The sequence below is a fragment of the Dendrobates tinctorius genome, unplaced genomic scaffold, assembly GCF_039654945.1.
Source record: "Dendrobates tinctorius isolate UK_male_01 unplaced genomic scaffold, ASM3965494v1 ptg000058l, whole genome shotgun sequence".
Taxonomy (NCBI): domain Eukaryota; kingdom Metazoa; phylum Chordata; class Amphibia; order Anura; family Dendrobatidae; genus Dendrobates; species Dendrobates tinctorius.
Genome location: NW_027361726.1, coordinates 23,021,609 through 23,045,353, shown reverse-complemented (window position 1 = coordinate 23,045,353; position 23,745 = coordinate 23,021,609). Strand labels below are relative to the sequence as shown.

Below are 23,745 nucleotides of genomic sequence, written 5' to 3'. Positions count from 1 at the left end.
TAAAAAAATGCAGAGCACACTGCGTGGACATCATACGAATAGCCTGATGACACAGGCCCCATTGATGCTACCAGGCAACCCACTACCACCAATGTATTAACTTACATACTTATCTTCTCTACGAGGTACCAGCACATCTCCAGCTTATCTCTACTACTACTCACACTTGAATAATAAAAAAGTATATATATTTTAAAAGGAACCCTCACGAGTGCGGCTGTGGAAGTTTGATGAAATGACAGCAACTATCTCATTACCGACCTGCTTTTCCTTCTCAGATTTCACATTCTCCAGAATTCGAGAGAGATTATCCTTCTCTTTAAGTAAATCTTCGCTGAGACTCTCCAAGTCGGAGCTGCTCTGTTTTTCCTTCTCAATCTGAATGTGCAGGTTTTCAATCTAAAAACAAATAAAATAAATTAATAAAGTTCTTTAATTGGTTGCATATTTTCTCCCACATTTCACACACAACAACCCCCATGTTGTTATAACCAATATCCTTTATTGGGATCAGCGTAAAACCATCAAGTGGGGGAAGCCACATGGGAGGAGGAAGTCAGTCACCTCGACCACCGGTTGCCCACCTTCTTGTTGAGCTGCTGGTTCTCCTTCTCCAGTTCCTGGCTCTTCAGGTTGCTTTCCTCCAGATTGATGGAGGCTTCTCTTAACTCCTGGATGATCTGCTGAAGACCCTGGTTCTCCTTCTCCAGTTTCAGGATGCGACTGGACGCAGATTCGTTCAGCTCAAACACAAATGATTTCCTGGCTGTCAAGGAATAAGTCGTAAGTATCTGACCGGGAGACAGAATGAAGAGAGCAGGACCCCTTGTCCGTAATGTGCCTATTTTCGGCACTACAGCCATGCACTTAGATCCTGCATTGTAAATGACGACCTCTGATCACTCAAATTCTAGATTGTGGCTGACAATCAGTAGATTGATGCCAAGGCCACCCAACAGGGGGCGCTCCTTTGCTACATTTGTCAATTGTAGGAAATTCGTTGGTGACTCACTGAGCAATTGATAAAGAGCAGGTAACACGACCTGAGCCCTGGAGCCAAGAAACAATCACACTCTACTACTCGCATCCTTATATCACCTGAACTGGCAGCAAAGGTTTTCTTTCTCATATAGCTAGTATATGTGGGATTATTACTATAAATGTCAGGGTCCCCCCAGCATTCATACCATCGGACAGCTCGCTGCTCTTGGACACCTGCTCCAGTTCCCAACCCAGCTGCGCTGACTCGTTCATGCTTTGCTTGTGAGCGATTTCCAGCACCATGTTCTCCTCTAGCAGCTCCTCAATCCGGTTCTTGTCCGAGAATCGGTCCTGGTGACACAGAAGCAGCATGTTATGAGCCATGACTGCGCCATTACCCAGAGTAACCCATTGCGGTGCGGCTTACTGCAAGCAGGTACTAAAAGCATTTGCCCCCTCACCAGCTCCAGGTCGTGGATCTTGGATTTCAGGTGCAGATTGTCCTTCTCGAGCTCGTGCACTTTGTCAGTCCGTGCCCGCGCCACCTCCAGCTGCTCCTCCAGCAGAGCCTTGGTCTCGATGAGAATCACATTATCTTCTCTCAGCTCCTACACAGCGATGACAGCCGATACATTATCATAAAGACTGTGATATGGAAAGACTGACACTCCAGAAATGACCGCCGTTTACCCTGAATTTCTGGCATTGTAAACAGCTTAAGAACTACAACTCCCCTCCTCCTAGATGGATGAAGCAGACAAACAACCTGATGGCAGATTTTACATTTTTCTTTCATTTGACAATCTAGAACACATTCTTGCCAGACTACTGGAATTTATACCCTATATGTGCGGTAAAAAACGTATGTATTAATCTATACAAAGGATGCAGGGAGTTGTCCTGGGTCAGCGCTCCTGCACACAATGCCACATGGGATCAGCGGCATCTCAGTTTCGCCGCAGCTCTCTACATGTAAAATTAATGAGATCACATTTCTCCTCCAGAGAGAAACTGGAAATGTAATCTTTTCCAGCAAAGTTCATTCTCCGGGTGTCATGAAACCTGTCACAGGGCATCCAGAAAATGATGCCGGCCCTGACTGATGAGAAAGGCCTACAAATTATATGACATCCTCCATAAGCTTATATAACCACCTAGCGTTCCCAGACGCAGATAGGTAAATGTCACCTACGTCCATCCGCGCTTTATAGAATTCCACGTCGTGAAGTTTTTCTTTGCAGCGGATGAGTTCACATTCCAGGCGGTCGACTTTGCTGGCCGCTTCCTTCAGCGAATCCACTTCATCTCGGTACGTGCGCGCAGTCCGAGCCTCAGCCGCCAACTGGATGTTCTAAAAAATGTCAAAAGGTTAGAGGGATAAAAAAAAAATATCTGTGACCTCACGGATGAGATTTCAGATTGAGTATGAGTGCAGAATAATGGTAACGTGGTCGCCAAAGAGTCGCGGTAAAACACAGAATCGGGGTTCCCACATGGAAAGAAAGTAGCGCAACCAATAATTCCTTATAAATCTGAATGACCAGATGTCACCAGAAGTCCAAGCAGATGAAGAGATTTCATTCCTCTTTTACCTCTTGTTTGAGCCTCTGAAGCTCCAGGGTCAATCTTTCAACTTCATGTTTAGTGTCCAAAAGAATCTCTGACTTTTCTTCTCTGAGCAGGTAAAGAAAAAAAAAAAAAGATAATTATCTCTTAGAAACCTGAAGATAAAGCAAATGTACTACTCAGTAAAATAATACTTAAATAACAGAATTGTGAGTGCAGCTCTGGAGTAATATACAGGACACAACTCAGTAATGTATGTACACAGTGACTGAACCAGCAGAATAGTGAGTGCAGCTCTAGGAGTATAATACAGGAAAAGTAATGTACTGTATGTAGACAGTGACTGCACCAGCCGCTCTGGGGTATAATACAGGCTATAACTCAGGATCGATAATGTAATGCAGGTACACAGTGACTGCACCAGCAGAATAGTGAGGGCAGCTCCAGAGTATAATACAGGATGTAACTCAGGATCAGTAATGTAATGTATGTACACAGTGACTCCACCAGCAGAATAGTGAGTGCAGCTCTGGGGTATGTTAGTTTTTTAGTATTGTATGATCTCTGCACCGTTTCAACCAGTGTCTTCCCGATGAAAAATAACTCACAATTCCTGCCGAAGCCGTCGTAATTTTGCTTTGCTGTCAGCAAGTTCCACTGCCAGATGCTGCTTGTCCTCTGTAGAAAAATGGTTGACCACATTTGACGACACATCTGGACTTGAAGACTTGACCGGAGCAGGTGGATTCAGAGACTGGAGATAATCCCTTTCCTGGGTGAGATCTACAATCACCTGAAAGAAAAACCACAATATTAATCAGCCATTTCCCCTTGACCCTCCCCATTGTGCCTTGGAGCAGATTTCATACGGTCTTTGATCTCAGTGAAGCTTTTCGTGTGCCCTGCGTCACCCCCTTTGCTTAATGTTTTTAGATAAGCTACCATGAGCAGTGGGGGAGGAACTAAAAGTCGTCAATTTTCAAGTTGGTTTGGTGACTGTCCTGACAACAATCCAAACCAGCTCAAGTTGTCAGTCAAGCAGGTACCTGTTAAATTGCTCTGCCAAACAGAGACATGCGGCGACACATGCATCAGGCAGACGCTTATCTCCTAGTGAAAAAAGGGGCAACCAGTAATTGCTGTAATAAACAGGTGAGTCCTAATGCAAAATCTGTAATATAGGTCCCCGCTTTCTATATAACCTGTGCTTCAAATGCTGACAGGTTTTTTGGGCCTCCACCATTTACCAGGGCTGGGGATGCACCCCCTATATCACTATGTTCCTGCCTCAAAAGTCAGTGGATACCATTAAAAAAAATCAACACAATCATCTATAAAATATAGACTATACATGGCGGCAGCTAAAACTTTTAACTCTGTCAAAAAATCAAACCAAAGTAACTCAGGACTTGAGGAACAGTTTTACTCTGTGCTCTGGAGACCTGATAATTTATGGCTCAACAGTAAAAGGTCCCAAAAAATTGACTTTATTCGCCACCCAGAGACATTTCCATAAACAGACCCCAGGGCTGCCGGCAGAACATCCCTTCATGGACCCAATGTCGGATAACGCATTATGAGCTCAGTCAATGGAGCAGAGAACGACCCCCCCACGGCCCAGATTAATTTTGGCTGCTGTTCAAACAGGACAAGTGAGCGTCGCGTCCTGCACCAGAGGTCACCTCCACCAGCGGGAAGAGGTGACGACTGCTCCCTTCCTCCCCAATCACCGGGTGGAAAAAAAAAATCAAATCACAGGACGAGTGCAGCGTTAGTTCCATGACCCCCTGGAGACAAACATGGTATTACACCATTAAAACATGCAGAAAAAGGACCCCTAGGCTGAAAGAAATGTGACCTTGACCCAAGAAAAACAACTCGTCGCCCTCACTGTAGGAGCATTTCCCGCTTTGGGTGACCTGGCTTGTCTGTGGACGCCCATTCAATATCTGCTGTTTGCTGGGAGTCAAGGCATGGGCGGACATACCGCATGTGCAGACTGTGCGGCTGCACCAGGGCACAGAGGTGGAGGGGGGCCCCTGCAGGGCGGATAATAATGAGGCTCACAGTCCAACACCGTGCAGGACGCTTGGCATTTGCCACAGAACACCAGGATTTGCAAATACGCTATTGGCATCCTGTGCTCTTCACAGATGAAAGCAGGTTCACACTGAGCACGTGACAGATGTGACAGAGTCTGGAGACGCTGTGGAGAGTGATCTGCTGCCTGCAACATCCTTCAGCATGACCGCTTTGGCAGTGGGTCAATAATAGTATGGCATTTCTTTGGAGGGCCGCACGATGTTGGGCTGTGAGCACAACCCCCATCTGTGGACACCGGGCACTCAGACCATCCTCATGGAGTCAGTTTCTAACCGTTTGTGCAGACACATGCACATTTGTGGTCTGCTGGATGTCATTTTGCAGGGCTCTGGCAGTGCTCCTCCTGTTCCTCCTTGCAAAGGCTGAGGTAGCGGCCCTGCTGCTGGGTTGTTACCCTCCAAAGGCCCCCTCCACGTCTCCTGGTGTACTGGCCTGTCTCCTGGTAGCGCCTCCAGCCTCTGGACACTACGCTGACAGACACAGCAAACCTTCTTGCCACAGCTCGCATTGATGTGCCATCCTGGATGAGCTGCACTACCTGAGCCACTTGTGTGGGGTTGTAGAGTCCGTCTCATGCTACCACGAGTGTGAAAGCACAACCAACATTCAAAAGTGACCAAAACATCAGCCAGAAACAGATTCGTACTGAGATGTGGTCTGTGGTCCCCACCTGCAGTACCACTCCTTTATTGAGGGTGTTTGATAATTGCCAATAATTTCCATCTGTTGTCTATTCCATTTGCACAACAGCATGTGAAATTGATTGTGAATCAGTGTTGCTTCCTAAGTGGACAGTTTGATTTCACAGAAGTTTGATTTATTTGGAGTTATATTCTGTTGTTTAAGTGTTCCCTTTATTTTTTTGAGCAGTGTATATATGTACAGTGGGGAAAAAAAGTATTTAGTCAGTCAGCAATAGTGCAAGTTCCACCACTTAAAAAGATGAGAGGCGTCTGTAATTTACATCATAGGTAGACCTCAACTATGGGAGACAAACTGAGAAAAAAAAATCCAGAAAATCACATTGTCTGTTTTTTTTTCATTTTATTTGCATATTATGGTGGAAAATAAGTATTTGGTCAGAAACAAGCAATCAAGATTTCTGGCTCTCACAGACCTGTAACTTCTTCTTTAAGAGTCTCCTCTTTCCTCCACTCATTACCTGTAGTAATGGCACCTGTTTAAACTTGTTATCAGTATAAAAAGACACCTGTGCACACCCTCAAACAGTCTGACTCCAAACTCCACTATGGTGAAGACCAAAGAGCTGTCAAAGGACACCAGAAACAAAATTGTAGCCCTGCACCAGGCTGGGAAGACTGAATCTGCAATAGCCAACCAGCTTGGAGTGAAGAAATCAACTGTGGGAGCAATAATTAGAAAATGGAAGACATACAAGACCACTGATAATCTCCCTCGATCTGGTGCTCCACGCAAAAATCCCACCCCGTGGGGTCAGAATGATCACAAGAACGGTGAGCAAAAATCCCAGAACCACGCGGGGGGACCTAGTGAATGAACTGCAGAGAGCTGGGACCAATGTAACAAGGCCTACCATAAGTAACACACTACGCCACCATGGACTCAGATCCTGCAGTGCCAGACGTGTCCCACTGCTTAAGCCTGTACATGTCCGGGCCCGTCTGAAGTTTGCTAGAGAGCATTTGGATGATCCAGAGGAGTTTTGGGAGAATGTCCTATGGTCTGATGAAACCAAACTGGAACTGTTTGGTAGAAACACAACTTGTCGTGTTTGGAGGAAAAAGAATATTGAGTTGCATCCATCAAACACCATACCTACTGTAAAGCATGGTGGTGGAAACATCATGCTTTGGGGCTGTTTCTCTGCAAAGGGGCCAGGACGACTGATCCGGGTACATGAAAGAATGAATGGGGCCATGTATCGTGAGATTTTGAGTGCAAACCTCCTTCCATCAGCAAGGGCATTGAAGATGAAACGTGGCTGGGTCTTTCAACATGACAATGATCCAAAGCACACCGCCAGGGCAACGAAGGAGTGGCTTCGTAAGAAGCATTTCAAGGTCCTGGAGTGGCCTAGCCAGTCTCCAGATCTCAACCCTATAGAAAACCTTTGGAGGGAGTTGAAAGTCCGTGTTGCCAAGCGAAAAGCCAAAAACATCACTGCTCTAGAGGAGATCTGCATGGAGGAATGGGCCAACATACCAACAACAGTGTGTGGCAACCTTGTGAAGACTTACAGAAAACGTTTGACCTCTGTCATTGCCAACAAAGGATATATCACAAAGTATTGAGATGAAATTTTGTTTCTGACCAAATACTTATTTTCCACCATAATATGCAAATAAAATGAAAAAAAAAACAGACAATGTGATTTTCTGGATTTTTTTTTCTCAGTTTGTCTCCCATAGTTGAGGTCTACCTATGATGTAAATTACAGACGCCTCTCATCTTTTTAAGTGGTGGAACTTGCACTATTGTTGACTGACTAAATACTTTTTTTCCCCACTGTATGTAGCTTTGTTGCGATCTGTTTGTTTCTTATGGACCAGGCTGACACTTTTTTTTAGGATGGGAGTGGGGGGTAATGTGACTTGTGGATTCATGAGGGGACAGAGATAGCATCTTGCACCACGGGACACCGCTTCATGGCTACGATTGCACTCGCCATAGACATTTTACCTCTTTATATTCATCCCTCTCATCAAGCAACCTCCTGAGGTGCAGTGCCATGCTTCGGGACAAAGAGTCCAGCTCTTCAGGGGCCACATCCGGTACATCCAGCCATTGTAGATCAAACACATTCTCTTGGTTATGGGTCACCTGTCACACAGCAAAATCCGCCATTATTAAAAGAAGCACGACTGGCTTTACTTATTGACCTGAGAAAGATGGGCGACAGCTGTATGGTCACCACAACGGCTCCAACAGCTGAGGTCAACCAGCTTTGCCAGGCCCTAGAACGGTAACCAGTCGCTGATACGTCATATTTACTATCGACTGCTCCAAGTGTCGTGATCAGTGACTGCCATCTGCCACGTTCATGCTGCGCACATCATAGTCCCGTCTCCAGGATAACTCACTAACGCAATGAATAATCCATGGCTGCAGCGAGCGTTACCTCCTGGATGTGCGATACGATTCCCTCCTGTGTCTCGATATCCAGCTGCTTGATCTTCTCGATGTACTCCTCTTTCCTGTCACACTGAAGAGAAAAACAAAAATAATTACATAAAGGCTTTTATCTCATCTCTTCCAGACTCCTGAGAGGTAAATCGGACAGATGTAAGCGGGCAGAGGAAACTAGGAAAGCTGTGTGACATGATGGCAGCCATATTGATTATCACACAACTTTCCCGGTAACAAATATATGATGCTATAACCTGTAGCTCATTGCTAGAGATGATGCCGGTGGCAGGGATAACAGGAAGGAACACGATACAGGTAAGGCAGCCATACTGATTGTAATCCCCTCATTGTTGGTGATCTCAGCTAATTATTGACCCTGACATTGCGGATTTTCCCAGCGCTGAAGGCAACACATTCGCTCTGCTGGGACATGTCGATTCTAATCCCACAACGTCTCATCTCATTATAACACACCGAGAACATGACAGTGATCTCAGCCAAGTGCTGACAACACTGCCAGGAAACTCACCTGTACAGCGCAGCCCAACATCAGCAGCAGAATCTTCTTCATCTCCTCCATACTTCTCCCTGGATGAAACACAAAGAAGAAATAGATGTGTGTGTAAAAAAACTCTACTTCTATGTATGAACCATAGGAGCGGATATTTAGGTGTATGGATGTTAGTACAGTTTTGCTCATTGTTGTTGGCACCCATGAATTGTAAGGACATAATGCAAATGATAAACAATAATACAATACAAAAAACAATGGAAGGGTAAAAATAGAGAAACCTGACTCTTGCAGTGACACTGGTATTGGCCTCTATACATTATATTAGTATGGAAACACATTGTGATTCGCCTGTGGTAAATCACAAATGAGAATCACCTGTGATTAATGGTCGATGCCCATGTGACATGAATTAGCCAATGAATGATGACTTCAGTGTTTTAAAAAGCCACATACAGTAGTAAGCCTTGTTCCTTTGTCACAATGGTGAAGAAAAAGGAGCCGTCTGAGGACATCAGAACTGCTATTATTAGCAAACACAAAACTTCCAAAGAGTATAAGGCCATCTCCAAAGACCTTAGTATCCCAGTTTCAACAGTGCACAACGTTATTAAGAAGTTTGCGAAGCATGGAACTGTCAAGAACGTCACTTGACGAGGGGTAAAGAGGAAAATGGACAAGAGATGTTAGAAGATTGGTGCAAATGGTGGAAAAAAACACCACGTCAAAGATCCAAAGACCTGAAGGTCAACCTGGAACAGTCTGGGGCCATAGTTTCAACAAGTACCATACGCCACACACTAAACCAAGCAGAGCTTTATGGGCGATGGCCAAGGAAGAAACCATTGCTGAAGAAAAGACATAAAAAGGAATGACTGATATTTGCCAAAGAGTACATTGACAAACCATGATTCTTCTGGGATAATGTTCTGTGGACAGATGAAACAAAAATAAAGCTTTTTGGCAATGCAAAGCAACAGTTTGTTTACAGATGGTGCAATGAAGCTTATAAGGAAAATAACCCCCTATCAACAGGTAAGCATGGTGGAGGATCCATAATGCTGTGGGGTTGCTTTGCTGCTTCTGGTACTGGAGGCCTTGACCATATCACAGTAATCATGAAATCAGAGAGTTATCAAGAGATTTGAGAGTGAACTGTCCTACCCAGTATGAGAAAGCTTGGTTTGAGTCAAAGATCATGGGTCCTCCAGCAAGACAATGACCCAAAACACAAATCCAAAAGTACACAGGAATGGTTGAAAAAGGAAAAAAATGGACTGTTTTAAAATGGCCAGCAAGGAGTCCTAACCTCAGCCGATTGAAAATGAGTGAGCTGAAATCTGCTATTGGGAAAAGAATCCGCAAACGTTCAAGAGCTTGAACAAACAGTGAAGGAAGAGTGGGAGAAAATACCAGCGAGAAGTGCAAGAAACGTAGATATGGCTACAAGAAACGTTTGGAGGCTGTCATCAATGCCAAAGGGTGTGCAACCAAGTATTAATTAGGGGTGCCTTTATCGGTGCCCATGCTATTTATTCTGTTTTTTTTCTTTCAAACTGCAACATGTAAGTTGAGAAACAATGTTTTATTGTTGTATTACTTTGGTTCAATTCCATTTATTTCTGAAGATATTGTACAGTCTATGAAAAAAATGGAGGTGTGCCCATAATGGTGAGCAGCATGGATACTTGTAAAGAAAAGTTTTAGGCAGGTGTGAAATAATGCTGCAGAGTAAGAAGCTGTCACAAATAGAAATGATGATGGTTTTTTTTTAATCAATTACCAAAATGCAAAGTGAAAAAAAAAAAAAAAAAAAAAAAAAAATTTGAATCCCATCTATATCCTAATTTACTAATTAATCAACCTTCGCAAGAAAAATTTCCAGACCTGCCCAAAACTTTTGCACAGTGTTCGACAAACATACAAGATAATGGTACTTCTGAAAAGGATGACGCACCTGTTAGAGGGTCTTTACCAATCAGCAGAACATTGGGCAAAGTCATCACGATCAGCTGCTGCAGAACTTCCTGGAAAACAATAATAAAAATAAATGTATATTAAAAAACCTCTTTATTTTTCTTTAATTCAGTGGAAATGATAGGAAAATTCCACTATGAGTCAGTATGTAATCTGTGCAGATTTTGTTGTGAAATGCAATTTTGGTAAGTTATGGTGTGCAGTGCATTTTTCAGGCAGTTTAAGGGCAGCGCGGTGGTTCAGTGGTTAGCACTGCAGCTTTGCAGCTCTGGAGCCCTGGGTTCAAATCCCACCAAGGACAACATCGGGGACAGTGATGATAATATGTGCAAAGTGTAAAGTGCTGCGGAATATGTTAGCGCTATATAAAAATAAAGATTATTATTAGTTTAGCAAATCTTTGGTGGTTTTTACAAAGATGGTTGCAAAAAAGAAAAAAAAAAAAAATATAATAATAATAATAATAATAATAATAATAATCTTTATTTTTATATAGCGCTAACATATTCCGCAGCGCTTTACAGTTTATACACACACACCATCACCAGCAATCGGGACAACTATAGGTAAACATAGCGCTGCGTAATTCGCTAATGATGCCGATTCTAGGTGCAGCAACCACTGATATCGGGGGCCTATATGAGGATGGATACACATGGATATTGCCCGAGGGGTCTAGGCCCCAGTTCGGAGCATCAGTTGCACATTCCAGCGCCCCCTCGAGCCTCTGAAGGAATTAGTCACAGCCATTGGAGACGTCCGAATATAAAGAAACAATACAAATAAAGCAGCGGCGAGAAAAGAGAGCGCTAAATAAACGCCAAAAAGAACAAAACCAGTATGAGCTCATCCGCCTGCATGATTAACCCATTCACAGCCAAAACGGTAGACCCAGCAGCCCTGGGATCCAAAACCCTTACACCATCAGTTTCATAAGAAGAGTGACAGAAACTATGAGGAAAGATACGCCACTTTGGGTCGTCAGAAGCCCCCTATAGGTACCGTCCTGGTAGACATTGGGGTGCCTAACATCCAGGGGACAATAATACCCTAAGCATGAAAAACAGTCCCTAGAGGGATAAGAAAAACTTGTCAGACCGGTCATACATTCTGGATTATCAGATGTTAGATGAAACACATATATACACTGAGGTAGCAGAGCTGAGGACACACTCAATGTCCCCTTCTTCTGCGGTCCAGTCAGGGTCACTTGTCGAGGATGTCCACCATGCTGTACACTACAGTCACGTGGCCCACGGCACAGTCTTTGTTGCATTCGGCAGGAACCAGTTTTACAACATTAACTGGCTTTTTTTTTTTTAAAGCCGATCCCCCTAAAATAAACAAGAGATATCGACGTCCCAAAGTCCATCCCCATAAAGAGACAGCACAGGAAAAACGCACATGACAGCCCCCAGCCCCATAAAGCTGCAACACGCGTTCCCAATCTGTAAATATCCCATAATGCACCACTGACAGGCCGATAAAACGGTCAGGATCCCAGGAAAGCTGGGTGACGACCCCTGCAGGTGACATCCTTTAATGGGGCTTTTTTTTGCCTATTGATTTAAGAGGGAGCGAACACAAACAATAATGTAAGTCGGTCCCGGTTCCCACTACAGTGTAAAATTCCCCTAATCCAGTATGTTAGGTGACTGTCACACGTCATTTATTTATGCACAGATTTTCCGCACTTTTTCAGCATTTTTATATCAACCACATATTCAACTTTTTCTGTTTGGTACAACCTGTGCTAATTGGCTTTTTTTAACTCACAGTAAACGGAACCTGTTGGGGCAGATTTTACCCAGTGAGGATCCCAAATCTGCAGGATAAACCACCAGCTGCAGTGATTTGTTTCATTTTTGTTTCCATAGCACAAAAACACACATAAAAAAAAAATAAAATAAAATTATTAACGTTCAAACATTAGGTCCATGAATATTAAATTAATGCAATTCCTCCAATCTGGCACTAAATCTGCCGGAATATAAAATCTAATTAACAAATCTATCAGATAAATTACAGAATCCCAGATGAAAGAAGCATCCCTGTATACAATTCTGTGACGACCGGACACAACATGGCGGATACACGGCCTTTGGTTTCAATCATTTGTCCACAGGAGATCGAGCAGCGAAGGGTTAAATAGATTTATAAATCGCAGAGTAAATAATCCGAGCGTTCATCGGCCTCAATAATAAGAGTCATCATGACGCGGACCGGCCAGGAGGAGGAGGGTGGTAATGCAGAGGATGATCTCGCAGGAAATTGCATAAATAGCAATTCCCTGAATATATTATGGGGTAATTTATAAGGGTTTTCAGAATTCGAAAAACATTGCTGTTCCAGAAATAGCGCCACTAACTAACTACAGGTTGTCTATGGTATTACAGTTTAGCTTCATTGAATCAAAGGGGGCTGTGCAGCAATACCGCACATGACCTGAGGCTAAGGGTGGCGCTGCTTTTATTACCCTGTTTGAGCCCATAAACTCACAGGACATCTAGTGATCAGGACCAGGATAGGGGCACTGGTTATGGCAGACTGTATAGAGCAATAGGCACAGGGTCCCAAAATATCCCAGAGCTTCGAGGCTGTGGCTTGCCGTTACTCAAGACACGAAGGGTTAAAGAGAAAAAAAAAAAAAGACTCCAGGTTAAGTTGTGGATCTGATGCCAAGAAAGTACAAAAGGGCAGCTCTTGGCCTGAAGGACATTTTTTTAATATTACAGCATCATAAAAACTCAACATAATCTATATAGCGATGGGACACTGCACAAAGAACAGGTCCCACAGCGGCACAGAGTATTTCAGGAGAGGAGCCTACCGATCTGTAGTGGCTGCTATCTAACTAGAAGCATAATTCTTCCAGCAGCACAGAGCATTTAAGAGGAGTATGGGGAAAAAGCTCCAAAGATCAGACCAAACACTCATTTTGGAGAGAAGAGTTTAGGATACTGAACTTAGAAACCGGATGCCCCAATGGAACAAATTCTAGAAAATTATCGATGTATGCGGATATTAAAGCTTTGGCTTTCCAGCAACTACCTGATGATCACTGAGCAGTGTAATGTGGGCGAATGGGGTCACACTGTAACCTTTAGGGTAGCAAGTTGCAAAAAAAGTGGGAACCTGATGAATTTTGCATGACTTGCTGGAACTCCTTTCGCCGATGTAGCTGCTCAGAACTTTCTTTGCCCACAAGATCAGTCTTGGTCAAAAATCAGCGTAAGGCTGGGGTCAGTCTCGCGAGAAACTCTCACCTGTCTCGCATCTCAATACCCGCCTCTGACACCTGGGACCGGAGTTTGCGGATACATGTATTCCTATGCAGCTGAGCGCTCCGGTCCGAGTCCCGGCGGCAGTGTCAGGCATTGAGATGCGAGACTCGTGCGAGTTTCTCACAAATCTGACCCCGGCCATAGGCTATGTTCACACGTTGCATTTTTTTTTTTAATGCAAATTTTCAGCTTTGTTTCACTGTACCAGCAAAGTCTGTGATTTTCAGAAATCTCATGCACACGGCTTGTTTTTTTCTGTCCTCAATATTTTGTACAAAACCTTGGGGTATCACAGAATGGAGCAGGTCACTTCTTTCAGCGTATTTCACCCATTGACAGCAATGGGTGGTGAAAAAAAAATAAAGCAGCTATCGGTTTTTGACGCAAAAAACAATTTTATTTTTATGCACTAAACTTTATCAGCATGCACAAGAGACAAAAGTACCATGACAAAACCACAGCAAAAAAACGCAACAAAAACTTAGTAAAACCTGCTTTTTTTTGCAGCAAATTTATTACTACCAAGAGAGCAGGTTTTGGCAGCGGAAAAAAAAGGCTACGTTTGAACATAGCCTAAGGCCTTGTTCACATGTTGAGTTTTTCAGTTGTTTTTTTCTTCAGGCAAAACCTGCTGTCTTTTCAGTAAAGAAGCTGCTTACAAAAAGCAGGGTTTGCAGGAGTTTTTGCTGCGTTTTTATTGTCTTTTGTGCATGCTGATAAAGTTTAGTGACCCAAAAAAAAGCATGATTCACTTCCTTAGGTTTTTGCACCCAAAATGCAGCAAAAACTGATACATGGTTTTTGGCTTCGTTTTCCCCACTTACCCATTGTTCCTTATGAGTGAAGAACGCTGAAAGTGACACACTGCAGTTTACAAAAATGCAGCGGTTTTCCAAGTCAGTCGGGAAAATAAAACCAAGCTGTGCGAATGAGATTTCTGAAAAGTCACAGATTTTGCAGGTACTGTAAAACGCAGCTAAAATTTGCATAAAAAAAATAAAGCAAAACAAAAAACGCAGCGTGTGAACATAGCCCAAGTGTCTTAGTAACTAAGTTCACTTGTAATCCAGAGGTTCCCGTTTCATGTGTCAGAAACATGTCAGCGACTACAACGCACATCTACAGGAGGATTGTATACATGAGCTGCTGGTGCCGAAGTCTCAAGTCTTCTATAAACTGCACCACCGCGCCTGAGGAATAAATTACATAATAATCACCAAATATAATAAATGCAAAATTCTCCTGGAAATGGAGGCAAATATTCCCAGCAGTCATTTCAGAGTTATATCTGGTCATCAATATCCCGCCATGTGGGAGTTATGCCTACAACTTTCCTACAGCACCGAATGGCAAATCTGCTGCGGTATTAGGGGACACGTTCTAGGTAGGGGTCTGCGACAGCCAGGCAGTCATATTCATCATCGCCATCCAGCACTATAAAGGCAGATAACTTAATCACTCCGGTCAAATCAGAGGTTGACTTTTTTTTTTTGGGGATTTTTAAAAAACGGGTCAGCAGCATCCCCTGTTACCTGCGCCCCTGATGAGGAGTGACACGACAGCTGCACCCCCCAATCAGCTCGTCTCTGGCACCATCTGTCACGGGGGCAGCTGTGATCCGACGGCTGCTATTACCAGTATTCTCAGAAGATTACCCCACTACCACCGTACTGGCAATTATCAGCTTTCAACCCCAAGCCGCAGAGGGGCCGACAGGCAGCGCTGCCAGGGGAGTTGATGAAATGACAGCTCTGATCAGACCGACCGTCAAGAGACAGCCACATACTCAGAGGAGAAAGGTGACAGGAGGAAACCACAGGAAACATGGAGGCAGCCAGAGACTAGATACATAGTGCAGTGTCACACAGGAGAGGATTAGATTCACAGCTTATCAGACAGTATCACCCATCATAGGATTAGATACACGGCTCAGCAGTCAGTATCACTCAGGATAGGATTAGATAGAATCATAGAATCATAGAATCGTAGAGTTGGAAGGGACCTCCTGGGCCATCTGGTCCAACCCCCTGCTCAAAGCAGGATTCGCTAAATCATCTCAGTCAGATGTCTGTCCAGCCTCTGTTTGAAGACTTCCATTGAAGGAGAACTCACCACTTCTCGTGGCAGCTTGTTCCACTCATTGATCACTCTGTCAAAAAGATTTTTCTAATATCTAATCTGTGTCTCCTCCCATTCAGTTTCATCCCATTGCTTCTAGTCTTTCCTTGTGCAAATGAGAATAAAGTTGATCCTTCTACAATGTGACAGCCCTTTAGATACACGGCTCAGCAGACAGTATCACTCAGGATAGGATTAGATACACAGCTCAGCAGACAGTGTCACACAGGATAGGATTAGATACACTGCTCAGCAGTCAGTGTCACACAGGATAGGATTAGATACACTGCTCAGCAGTCAGTGTCACACGGGATAGGATTAGATACACAGCTCAGCAGACAGTATCACACAGGATAGGATTAGATACACGGCTCAGCAGTCAGTATCACACAGGAGAGGATTAGATACACGGCTCAGCAGTCAGTATCACACAGGAGAGGATTAGATACACTGCTCAGCAGTCAGTATCACACAGGATAGGATTAGATACACGGCTCAGCAGACAGTATCACACAGGAGAGGATTAGATACACGGCTAAGCAGACAGTATCACACAGGATAGGATTAGATACATGGCTCAGCAGACAGTGTCACACGGGATAGGATTAGATACACAGCTTATCAGACAGTATCACACAGGAGAGGATTAGATACACGGCTCAGCAGACAGTATCACACAGGATAGGATTAGATACACTGCTCAGCAGACAGTATCACACAGGAGAGGATTAGATACACGGCTCAGCAGACAGTATCACACAGGAGAGGATTAGATACACTGCTCAGCAGACAGTATCACACAGGAGAGGATTAGATACACGGCTCAGCAGACAGTATCACACAGGATAGGATTAGATACATGGCTCAGCAGTCAGTATCACACAGGATAGGATTAGATACGCGGCTCAGCAGTCAGTGTCACACAGGATAGGATTAGATACACAGCTTATCAGACAGTATCACACAGGAGAGGATTAGATACACGGCTCAGCAGACAGTATCACACAGGATAGGATTAGATACACGGCTCAGCAGACAGTATCACACAGGATTGGATTAGATACATGGCTCAGCAGACAGTATCACACAGGATTGGATTAGATACACGGCTCAGCAGTCAGTATCACACAGGATAGGATTAGATACGCGGCTCAGCAGTCAGTGTCACACAGGATAGGATTAGATACACAGCTTATCAGACAGTATCACACAGGAGAGGATTAGATACACAGCTCAGCAGACAGTATCACACAGGAGAGGATTAGATACACAGCTCAGCAGACAGTATCACACAGGATAGGATTAGATACACGGCTCAGCAGACAGTATCACACAGGATAGGATTAGATACACAGTTTCTGTATTCCTACTGCACCTGTATCTCACCGTCCGTACAGTACATGCTTTAATCTGGCTGCAGGTTTATCAATTGGATTCGCCATTATACATGGATCGGCTGGATGAACTATTTGGAAGTCCCAGGATATTAGCAACCTCCCCGCAGTATTTTCTGGCTGATCCTAAGGTCCCGGCAGTGACTCCTATAATAACAGAACTGTGTGGAATTGCTAGTTGAGCAATTCTCATATTATACAGTCATATGTAAAAGTTTGGGCACCCCTATTAATGTTAACCTTTTTTCTTTATAACAATTTTGGTTTTTGCAACAGCTATTTCAGTTTCATATATCTAATAACTGATGGACTCAGTTATATTTCTGGATTCAAATGAGGTTTACTGTACTAACAGCAAATGTGCAATCTGCATTTAAACAAAATTTGACCGGTGCAAAAGTATGGGCACCCTTATCATTTTCTTGATTTGAACACTCCTAACTACTTTTTACTGACTTCCTGAAGCACTAAATTGGTTTTGTAACCTCATTGAGCTTTGAACTTCATAGCCAGGTGTATCAAATCATGAGAAAAGGTATTTAAGGTGGCCACTTGCAAGTAGTTCTCCTATTTGATTCTCCTATGAAGAGTGGCATCATGAGCTCCTCAAAACAACTCTCAAATAATCTGAAAACAAAGATTATTCAGCATAGCTTTTCAGGGGAAGGATACAAAAAGTTGTCTCAGAGATTTAACCTGTCAGTTTCCACTGTGAGGAACATAGTAAGGAAATGGAAGAACACAGGTACAGTTCTTGTTAAGCCCAGAAGTGGCAGGCCAAGAAAAATATCAGAAAGGCAGAGAAGAAGAATGGTGAGAACAGTCAAGGACAATCCACAGACCACCTCCAAAGACCTGCAGCATCATCTTGCTGCAGATGGTGTCACTGTGCATCGGTCAACAACACAGCGCACTTTGCACAAGGAGAAGCTGTATGGGAGAGTGATGCGAAAGAAGCCGTTTCTGCAAGCACGCCACAAACAGAGTCGCCTGAGGTATGCAAAAGCACATTTGGACAAGCCAGTTACATTTTGGAAGAAGGTCCTGTGAACTGATGAAACAAAGATTGAGTTGTTTGGTCATACAAAAAGGCGTTATGCATGCGCTGTATTGTTGACCGATGCACAGTGACCCCATCTGCAGCAAGATGATGCTGCAGGTCTTTGGAGGTGGTCTGTGGATTGTCCTTGACTGTTCTCACCATTCTTCTTCTCTGCCTTTCTGATATTTTTCTTGGCCTGCCACTTCTGGGCTTAACAAGAACTGTACCTGTGTTCTTCCATTTCCTTACTATGTTCCTCACAGTGGAAACTGACAGGTTAAATCTCTGAGACAACTTTTTGTATCCTTCCCCTGAAAAGCTATGTTGAATAATCTTTGTTTTCAGATCATTTGAGAGTTGTTTTGAGGAGCCCATGATGCCACTCTTCATAGGAGAATCAAATAGGAGAACTACTTGCAAGTGGCCACCTTAAATACCTTTTCTCATGATTTGATACACCTGGCTATGAAGTTCAAAGCTCAATGAGGTTACAAAACCAATTTAGTGCTTTAGGAAGTCAGTAAAAAGTAGTTAGGAGTGTTCAAATCAAGAAAATGATAAGGGTGCCCATACTTTTGCACCGGTCAAATTTTGTTTAAATGCAGATTGCACATTTTCTGTTAGTACAATAAACCTCATTTGAATCCAGAAATATAACTGAGTCCATCAGTTATTAGATATATGAAACTGAAATAGCTGTTGCAAAAACCAAAATTGTTATAAAGAAAAAAGGCTAACATTAATAGGGGTGCCCAAACTTTTACATATGACTATATATATATATATATATATATATATATATATATATATATACACACACACGCACACACACACATACATACACACATTCATACTGAAGCTTCCAGATAAACAGTCTTATGGAACCCAGTATATAGCCATTACATGTATATTATATGTACAGCACTTCAGGCTCAGCCGCAGGTTGAGGGGGATGTTGTGTAATCCACAGATTAAGGCTACAACAATCCACGAAGGTGTAATAACAATCATGCTGCGCCCAGTGTGTACAATACACAGTAGTTACTATAGGGACCCGGGGCCAAGAATCTGCCTACATGGCGGCTAAACGACATGCCTGGCCCACTATGGCTAATCACGTGTAATTATTAGACGCCCATTGTTTACAAGACCAGACATGGGGGCGGCAATCACACCCCAAATACAGTATGTACTGACACAGGGAATATGCGCTGTCCCTGACAACAAGATATGCGGTGACCACAGGCCATATAGTGCACCGAGTGCAGCACGTACAAGGTGGAGGACAACACGGTGCTGCCCTCCAACTCCATCTGTAATCACTCCAACTAATTAATGTTTCCAGCACAGAAGTAATCAGTAAATGTGGATCAATGTTAATAATAGATGGGCCCCCGGGGGGGCCGCTGCCTGTCTGACTGCTCAGTAAACATATAGTGGGTGCGGAAAGTACTCAGACCCCATTAAATTATTCACTCTGTTTCATTGCAGCCATTTGGTAAATTCAAAAAAGTTCATTTTTTTCTCATAATGTACACTCTGCACCCCATCTTGACTGAAAAAAAACAAATGTAGAAATGTTTGCAAATTAAAAAAGAAAAACTGAAATATCACATGGTCATAAGTATTCAGGCCCTTTGCTCAGTATTGAGTAGAAGCACCCTTTTGATCTAGTACAGCCATGAGTCTTCTTGGGAATGATGGAACAAGTTTTTCACACCTGGATTCGGGGATCCTCTGCCATTCTTCCTTGCAGATCCTCTCCATTTACGTCAGGTTGGATGGTGAACATTGGTGGACAGTCATTTCCAGGTCTCTCCAGAGATGCTCAATTGGGTTTAGGTCAGGTCTCTGGCTGGGCCAGTCAAGAATGGTCTCAGAGTTGTTCTGAAGCCACTCCTTTGTTATTTTAGCTGTGTGCTTAGGGTCATTGTCTTGTTGGAAGGTGAACCTTCGGCCAAGTCTAAGGTCCAGAGCACTCTGGAAGAGGTTTTCATCCAGGATATCTCTGTACTTGGCCACATTCATGTATCCTTCAATTGCAACCAGTCATCCTGCCCCTGCAGCTGAAAAACACCCCCATAGCATGATTTTGCCACCACCATGTTTCACTGTTGGGATTGTATTGGGCAGGTGATGCGCAGTGCCTGGTTTTCTCCACACATAACGCTTAGAACAGAGGTCTCAAATACGCGGCACATGTGCCGCATGCGGCCTCTGAGGCAGGCATTTGCGGCCCGCGGTGCATCACGTCTCACTCCCTGAGGCAGGTGGAAGGCGCGCATTCAGGAGCGCTCGATGGCTGTTCTGTGTGCACAGGACCCGGGATGAGGTCACAGTAGGGAGAGGAGTCAGGGGTCACATGATCAGGGGCCTCAGTGTATGCAGGACGCTGCTGTCTGTCATGGTGCTCGATGAAGGTAAGTTTGTGTGTGGGGTCAGGAGGGGTTTACAGGGTTGATGTAGCGGAGCCGTGTGTCTACAAAGCGTACGGAGCGGAGCCGTGTGTCTACAAAGCGTACGGAGCGGAGCCGTGTGTCTACAAAGCGTACGGAGCAGAGCCGCGTGTCTACAGAGCGGAGCCGCGTGTCTACAGAGCGGAGCCGCGTGTCTACAGAGCGGAGCCGCGTGTCTACAGAGCGGAGCCGCGTGTCTACAGAGCGGAGCCGCGTGTCTACAGAGCGGAGCCGCGTGTCTACAGAGCGGAGCCGCGTGTCTACAGAGCGGAGCCGCGTGTCTACAGAGCGGAGCCGCGTGTCTACAGAGCGGAGCCGCGTGTCTACAGAGCGGAGCCGCGTGTCTACAGAGCGGAGCCGCGTGTCTACAGAGCGGAGCCGCGTGTCTACAGAGCGGAGCCGCGTGTCTACAGAGCGGAGCCGCGTGTCTACAGAGCGGAGCCGCGTGTCTACAGAGCGGAGCCGCGTGTCTACAGAGCGTACAGAGCGGAGCCGCGTGTGTATAAAGTGAGCAGAGCCGCATGTGTACAAAGCGGGGCGTACGGAGCCGAGCCGCGTGTGTACAGAGCGGGGTGTATGGAGCCGAGCCGCGTGAGTACAAAGTGTGCGGAGCCGAGCCGCGTGTGTACGAAGTGTGCGGCGCGGAGCCGCGTGTGTACGAAGTGTGCGGAGCGGAGCCGCGTGTGTACGAAGTGTGCGGAGCGGAGCCACGTGTGTACGAAGTGTGCGGAGCGGAGCCGCGTGTGTACGAGGTGTGCGGAGCGGAGCCGCGTGTGTATGAAGTGTATGGAGAGGAGTCATGTGTGTACGTAGCGAAGCCGCATGTCTACGGAGCAGAGCCGCGTGTGTACGAGGTGTACGGAGCAGAGCCGCGTGTGTACGAGGTGTACGGAGCAGAGCCGCGTGTGTACGAGGTGTACGGAGCAGAGCCGCGTGTGTACGAGGTGTACGGAGCAGAGCCGCGTGTGTACGAGGTGTACGGAGCAGAGCCGCGTGTGTACGAGGTGTACGGAGCAGAGCCGCGTGTGTACGAGGTGTACGGAGCAGAGCCGCGTGTGTACGAGGTGTACGGAGCAGAGCCGCGTGTGTACGAGGTGTACGGAGCAGAGCCGCGTGTGTACGAGGTGTACGGAGCAGAGCCGCGTGTGTACGAGGTGTACGGAGCAGAGCCGCGTGTGTACGAGGTGTACGGAGCAGAGCCGCGTGTGTACGAGGTGTACGGAGCAGAGCCGCGTGTGTACGAGGTGTACGGAGCAGAGCCGCGTGTGTACGAGGTGTACGTAGCAGAGCCGCGTGTGTACGAGGTGTACGTAGCAGAGCCGCGTGTGTACGAGGTGTACGTAGCAGAGCCGCGTGTGTACGAGGTGTACGGAGCGGAGCCGCGTGTGTACGAGGTGTACGGAGCGGAGCAGTGTGTGTATGAAGTGTACTAGGGGAAAAAACCAGTACACAAAACCAGGGGAAGAGTCTTGAGGAGATCATTTGCATATTCCCAGTGCCTTCTGGGATAAGTGAAGAGTCTCCGCGAGCTCAACGATCACTGGGTTTTGGCCGTTGCAGCTGAAAAGAGGAAATCGGAAAACCAGGGGAAGAGTCTTGAGGAGATCATTTGCATATTCCCAGTGCCTTCTGGGATAAGTGAAGAGTCTCCGCGAGCTCAACGATCACTGGGTTTTGGCCGTTGCAGCTGAAAAGAGGAAATCGGAAAAACTGCGCGCCTATCGGCGCGCGAATTTGGGCTCATCTTTCATCGTTTTTAAGAAATCTCAAGATGGAAGAGGCCAGGAGCCATTTGGTGAGCTGCATTTCTTGCTACATGTTCACAGACTTACCAGTGGAAAAGCCAAACTTCACATGCCACAAATGCAAGCTTGTGTCCCTGTTGGAGGAAAAGTTGCAAAATCTCGAAGAGAGGTTAGCTACGTTGAAGATCATTAAGGAAGGTGAAGAGTTCTTGGACAGAGCAGAATTATCTCTTCATGTTACAGAAAGAGAAGAAATTCGAAGTGCACCTGAAGAAACAAAGGAATGGAGACATGTGACCCAGAGAAGCAGGAGGATCAGGAGGCAGTCAGCACCCATACTGCTCAGAAACCAGTACCAGGCTCTCACGCAGGAAAACAATGAAGAAATACATCAGGATAAGACTTTGCCAACAAGCAGCAACCTTGTACGCCTTCAGAGTCCTCCTGGATGGAGAAAGAAAAATGTTGTGAAGAAGAAACGGAGAGTGGTGGTCATGGGGGATTCCCTGTTGAGAGGAACTGAGGCCGCTATCTGCAGACCGGATATAACTTCAAGAGAAATGTGCTGTCTTCCAGGTGCAAAAATTAAAGATGTGTCTGACAGGATATCAGGACTCTTCAGACCTACAGATGACTACCCATTCCTGCTACTACATGTGGGGACAAATGACACTGCAAGAAACGACCTGGAAACCATCTGCAGAGACTTTGAAGACTTAGGTAAGAAAGTGAAAGAACTGGGAGCGCAGGTGGTCTTCTCTTCCATCCTCCCAGTGGATGGCCATGGAACAAGGAGGTGGAATAAGATTCTGCAGGTGAACAACTGGCTACGTCGATGGTGCCGTCAGCAACGATTTGGATTTCTGGATCACGGAGTGAACTACTTATACGATGGACTACTTGCTAGAGATGGGGTGCACCTTACGAAGACTGGAAAGCATGTATTTGGAAGTCGCCTTGCTACACTTGTAAGGAGAGCTTTAAACTAGAACAACATGGGAAGGGAAGCAAAAGACCAGAAAAAGCCATACACCTGACAAATGCTATTGAGAACTCTGCTATTAGAAGTGGAAAGGAAGAACAAAGACGAAAGAATCTAATTAATAAAAATATTGGAGAAAGAGAAACCAATCACAAACTAAAATGTTTCTATACTACACCATTGTAGGCATTTACTACAGGCCGCCTGTGCAAGCTGAAGCTATGGATGAACTCTTTATGCATCAAATGGCCAAGTTCTCCAAAAAATATGACATAGTTGTCATGGGAGATTTCAACTATCCAGACATTTGTTGGGAATCTCTCTCAGGCAAAACTAACAGGTCAAGGAAATTCTTATCCTCTCTTGCTGACAACTTTATCTTCCAAAAGGTAAGGGAGAAAACAAGGGGAACTGCTACCTTGGATCTAATCCTTATAAACAGGGAGGAAATGGTTGAGGAGGTAAAAGTGGCTGGGAC

The 23,745-nt window shown here is 45.1% G+C and overlaps 1 protein-coding gene across 4 annotated transcripts in view; it reads right to left on the bottom strand.

Moving 5' to 3' along the window:
* CCDC88C (coiled-coil domain containing 88C) overlaps positions 1 to 23,745 on the bottom strand; it is a 142,059-nt gene that overhangs the window by 100,906 nt on the left and 17,408 nt on the right. For all 4 annotated transcript variants that reach the window (XM_073578163.1, XM_073578165.1, XM_073578164.1 and 1 more), the window contains exons 4-14: positions 10,227 to 10,296; positions 8,288 to 8,346; positions 7,751 to 7,834; positions 7,312 to 7,452; positions 3,156 to 3,340; positions 2,574 to 2,655; positions 2,174 to 2,332; positions 1,443 to 1,589; positions 1,188 to 1,332; positions 585 to 766; positions 262 to 399 (exon numbers count right to left, since the gene is read on the bottom strand). In XM_073578163.1, the coding sequence (XP_073434264.1) occupies positions 262 to 399; positions 585 to 766; positions 1,188 to 1,332; positions 1,443 to 1,589; positions 2,174 to 2,332; positions 2,574 to 2,655; positions 3,156 to 3,340; positions 7,312 to 7,452; positions 7,751 to 7,834; positions 8,288 to 8,346; positions 10,227 to 10,296 (1,392 nt within the window). The remainder of the gene's footprint in view (positions 1 to 261; positions 400 to 584; positions 767 to 1,187; positions 1,333 to 1,442; positions 1,590 to 2,173; positions 2,333 to 2,573; positions 2,656 to 3,155; positions 3,341 to 7,311; positions 7,453 to 7,750; positions 7,835 to 8,287; positions 8,347 to 10,226; positions 10,297 to 23,745) is intronic.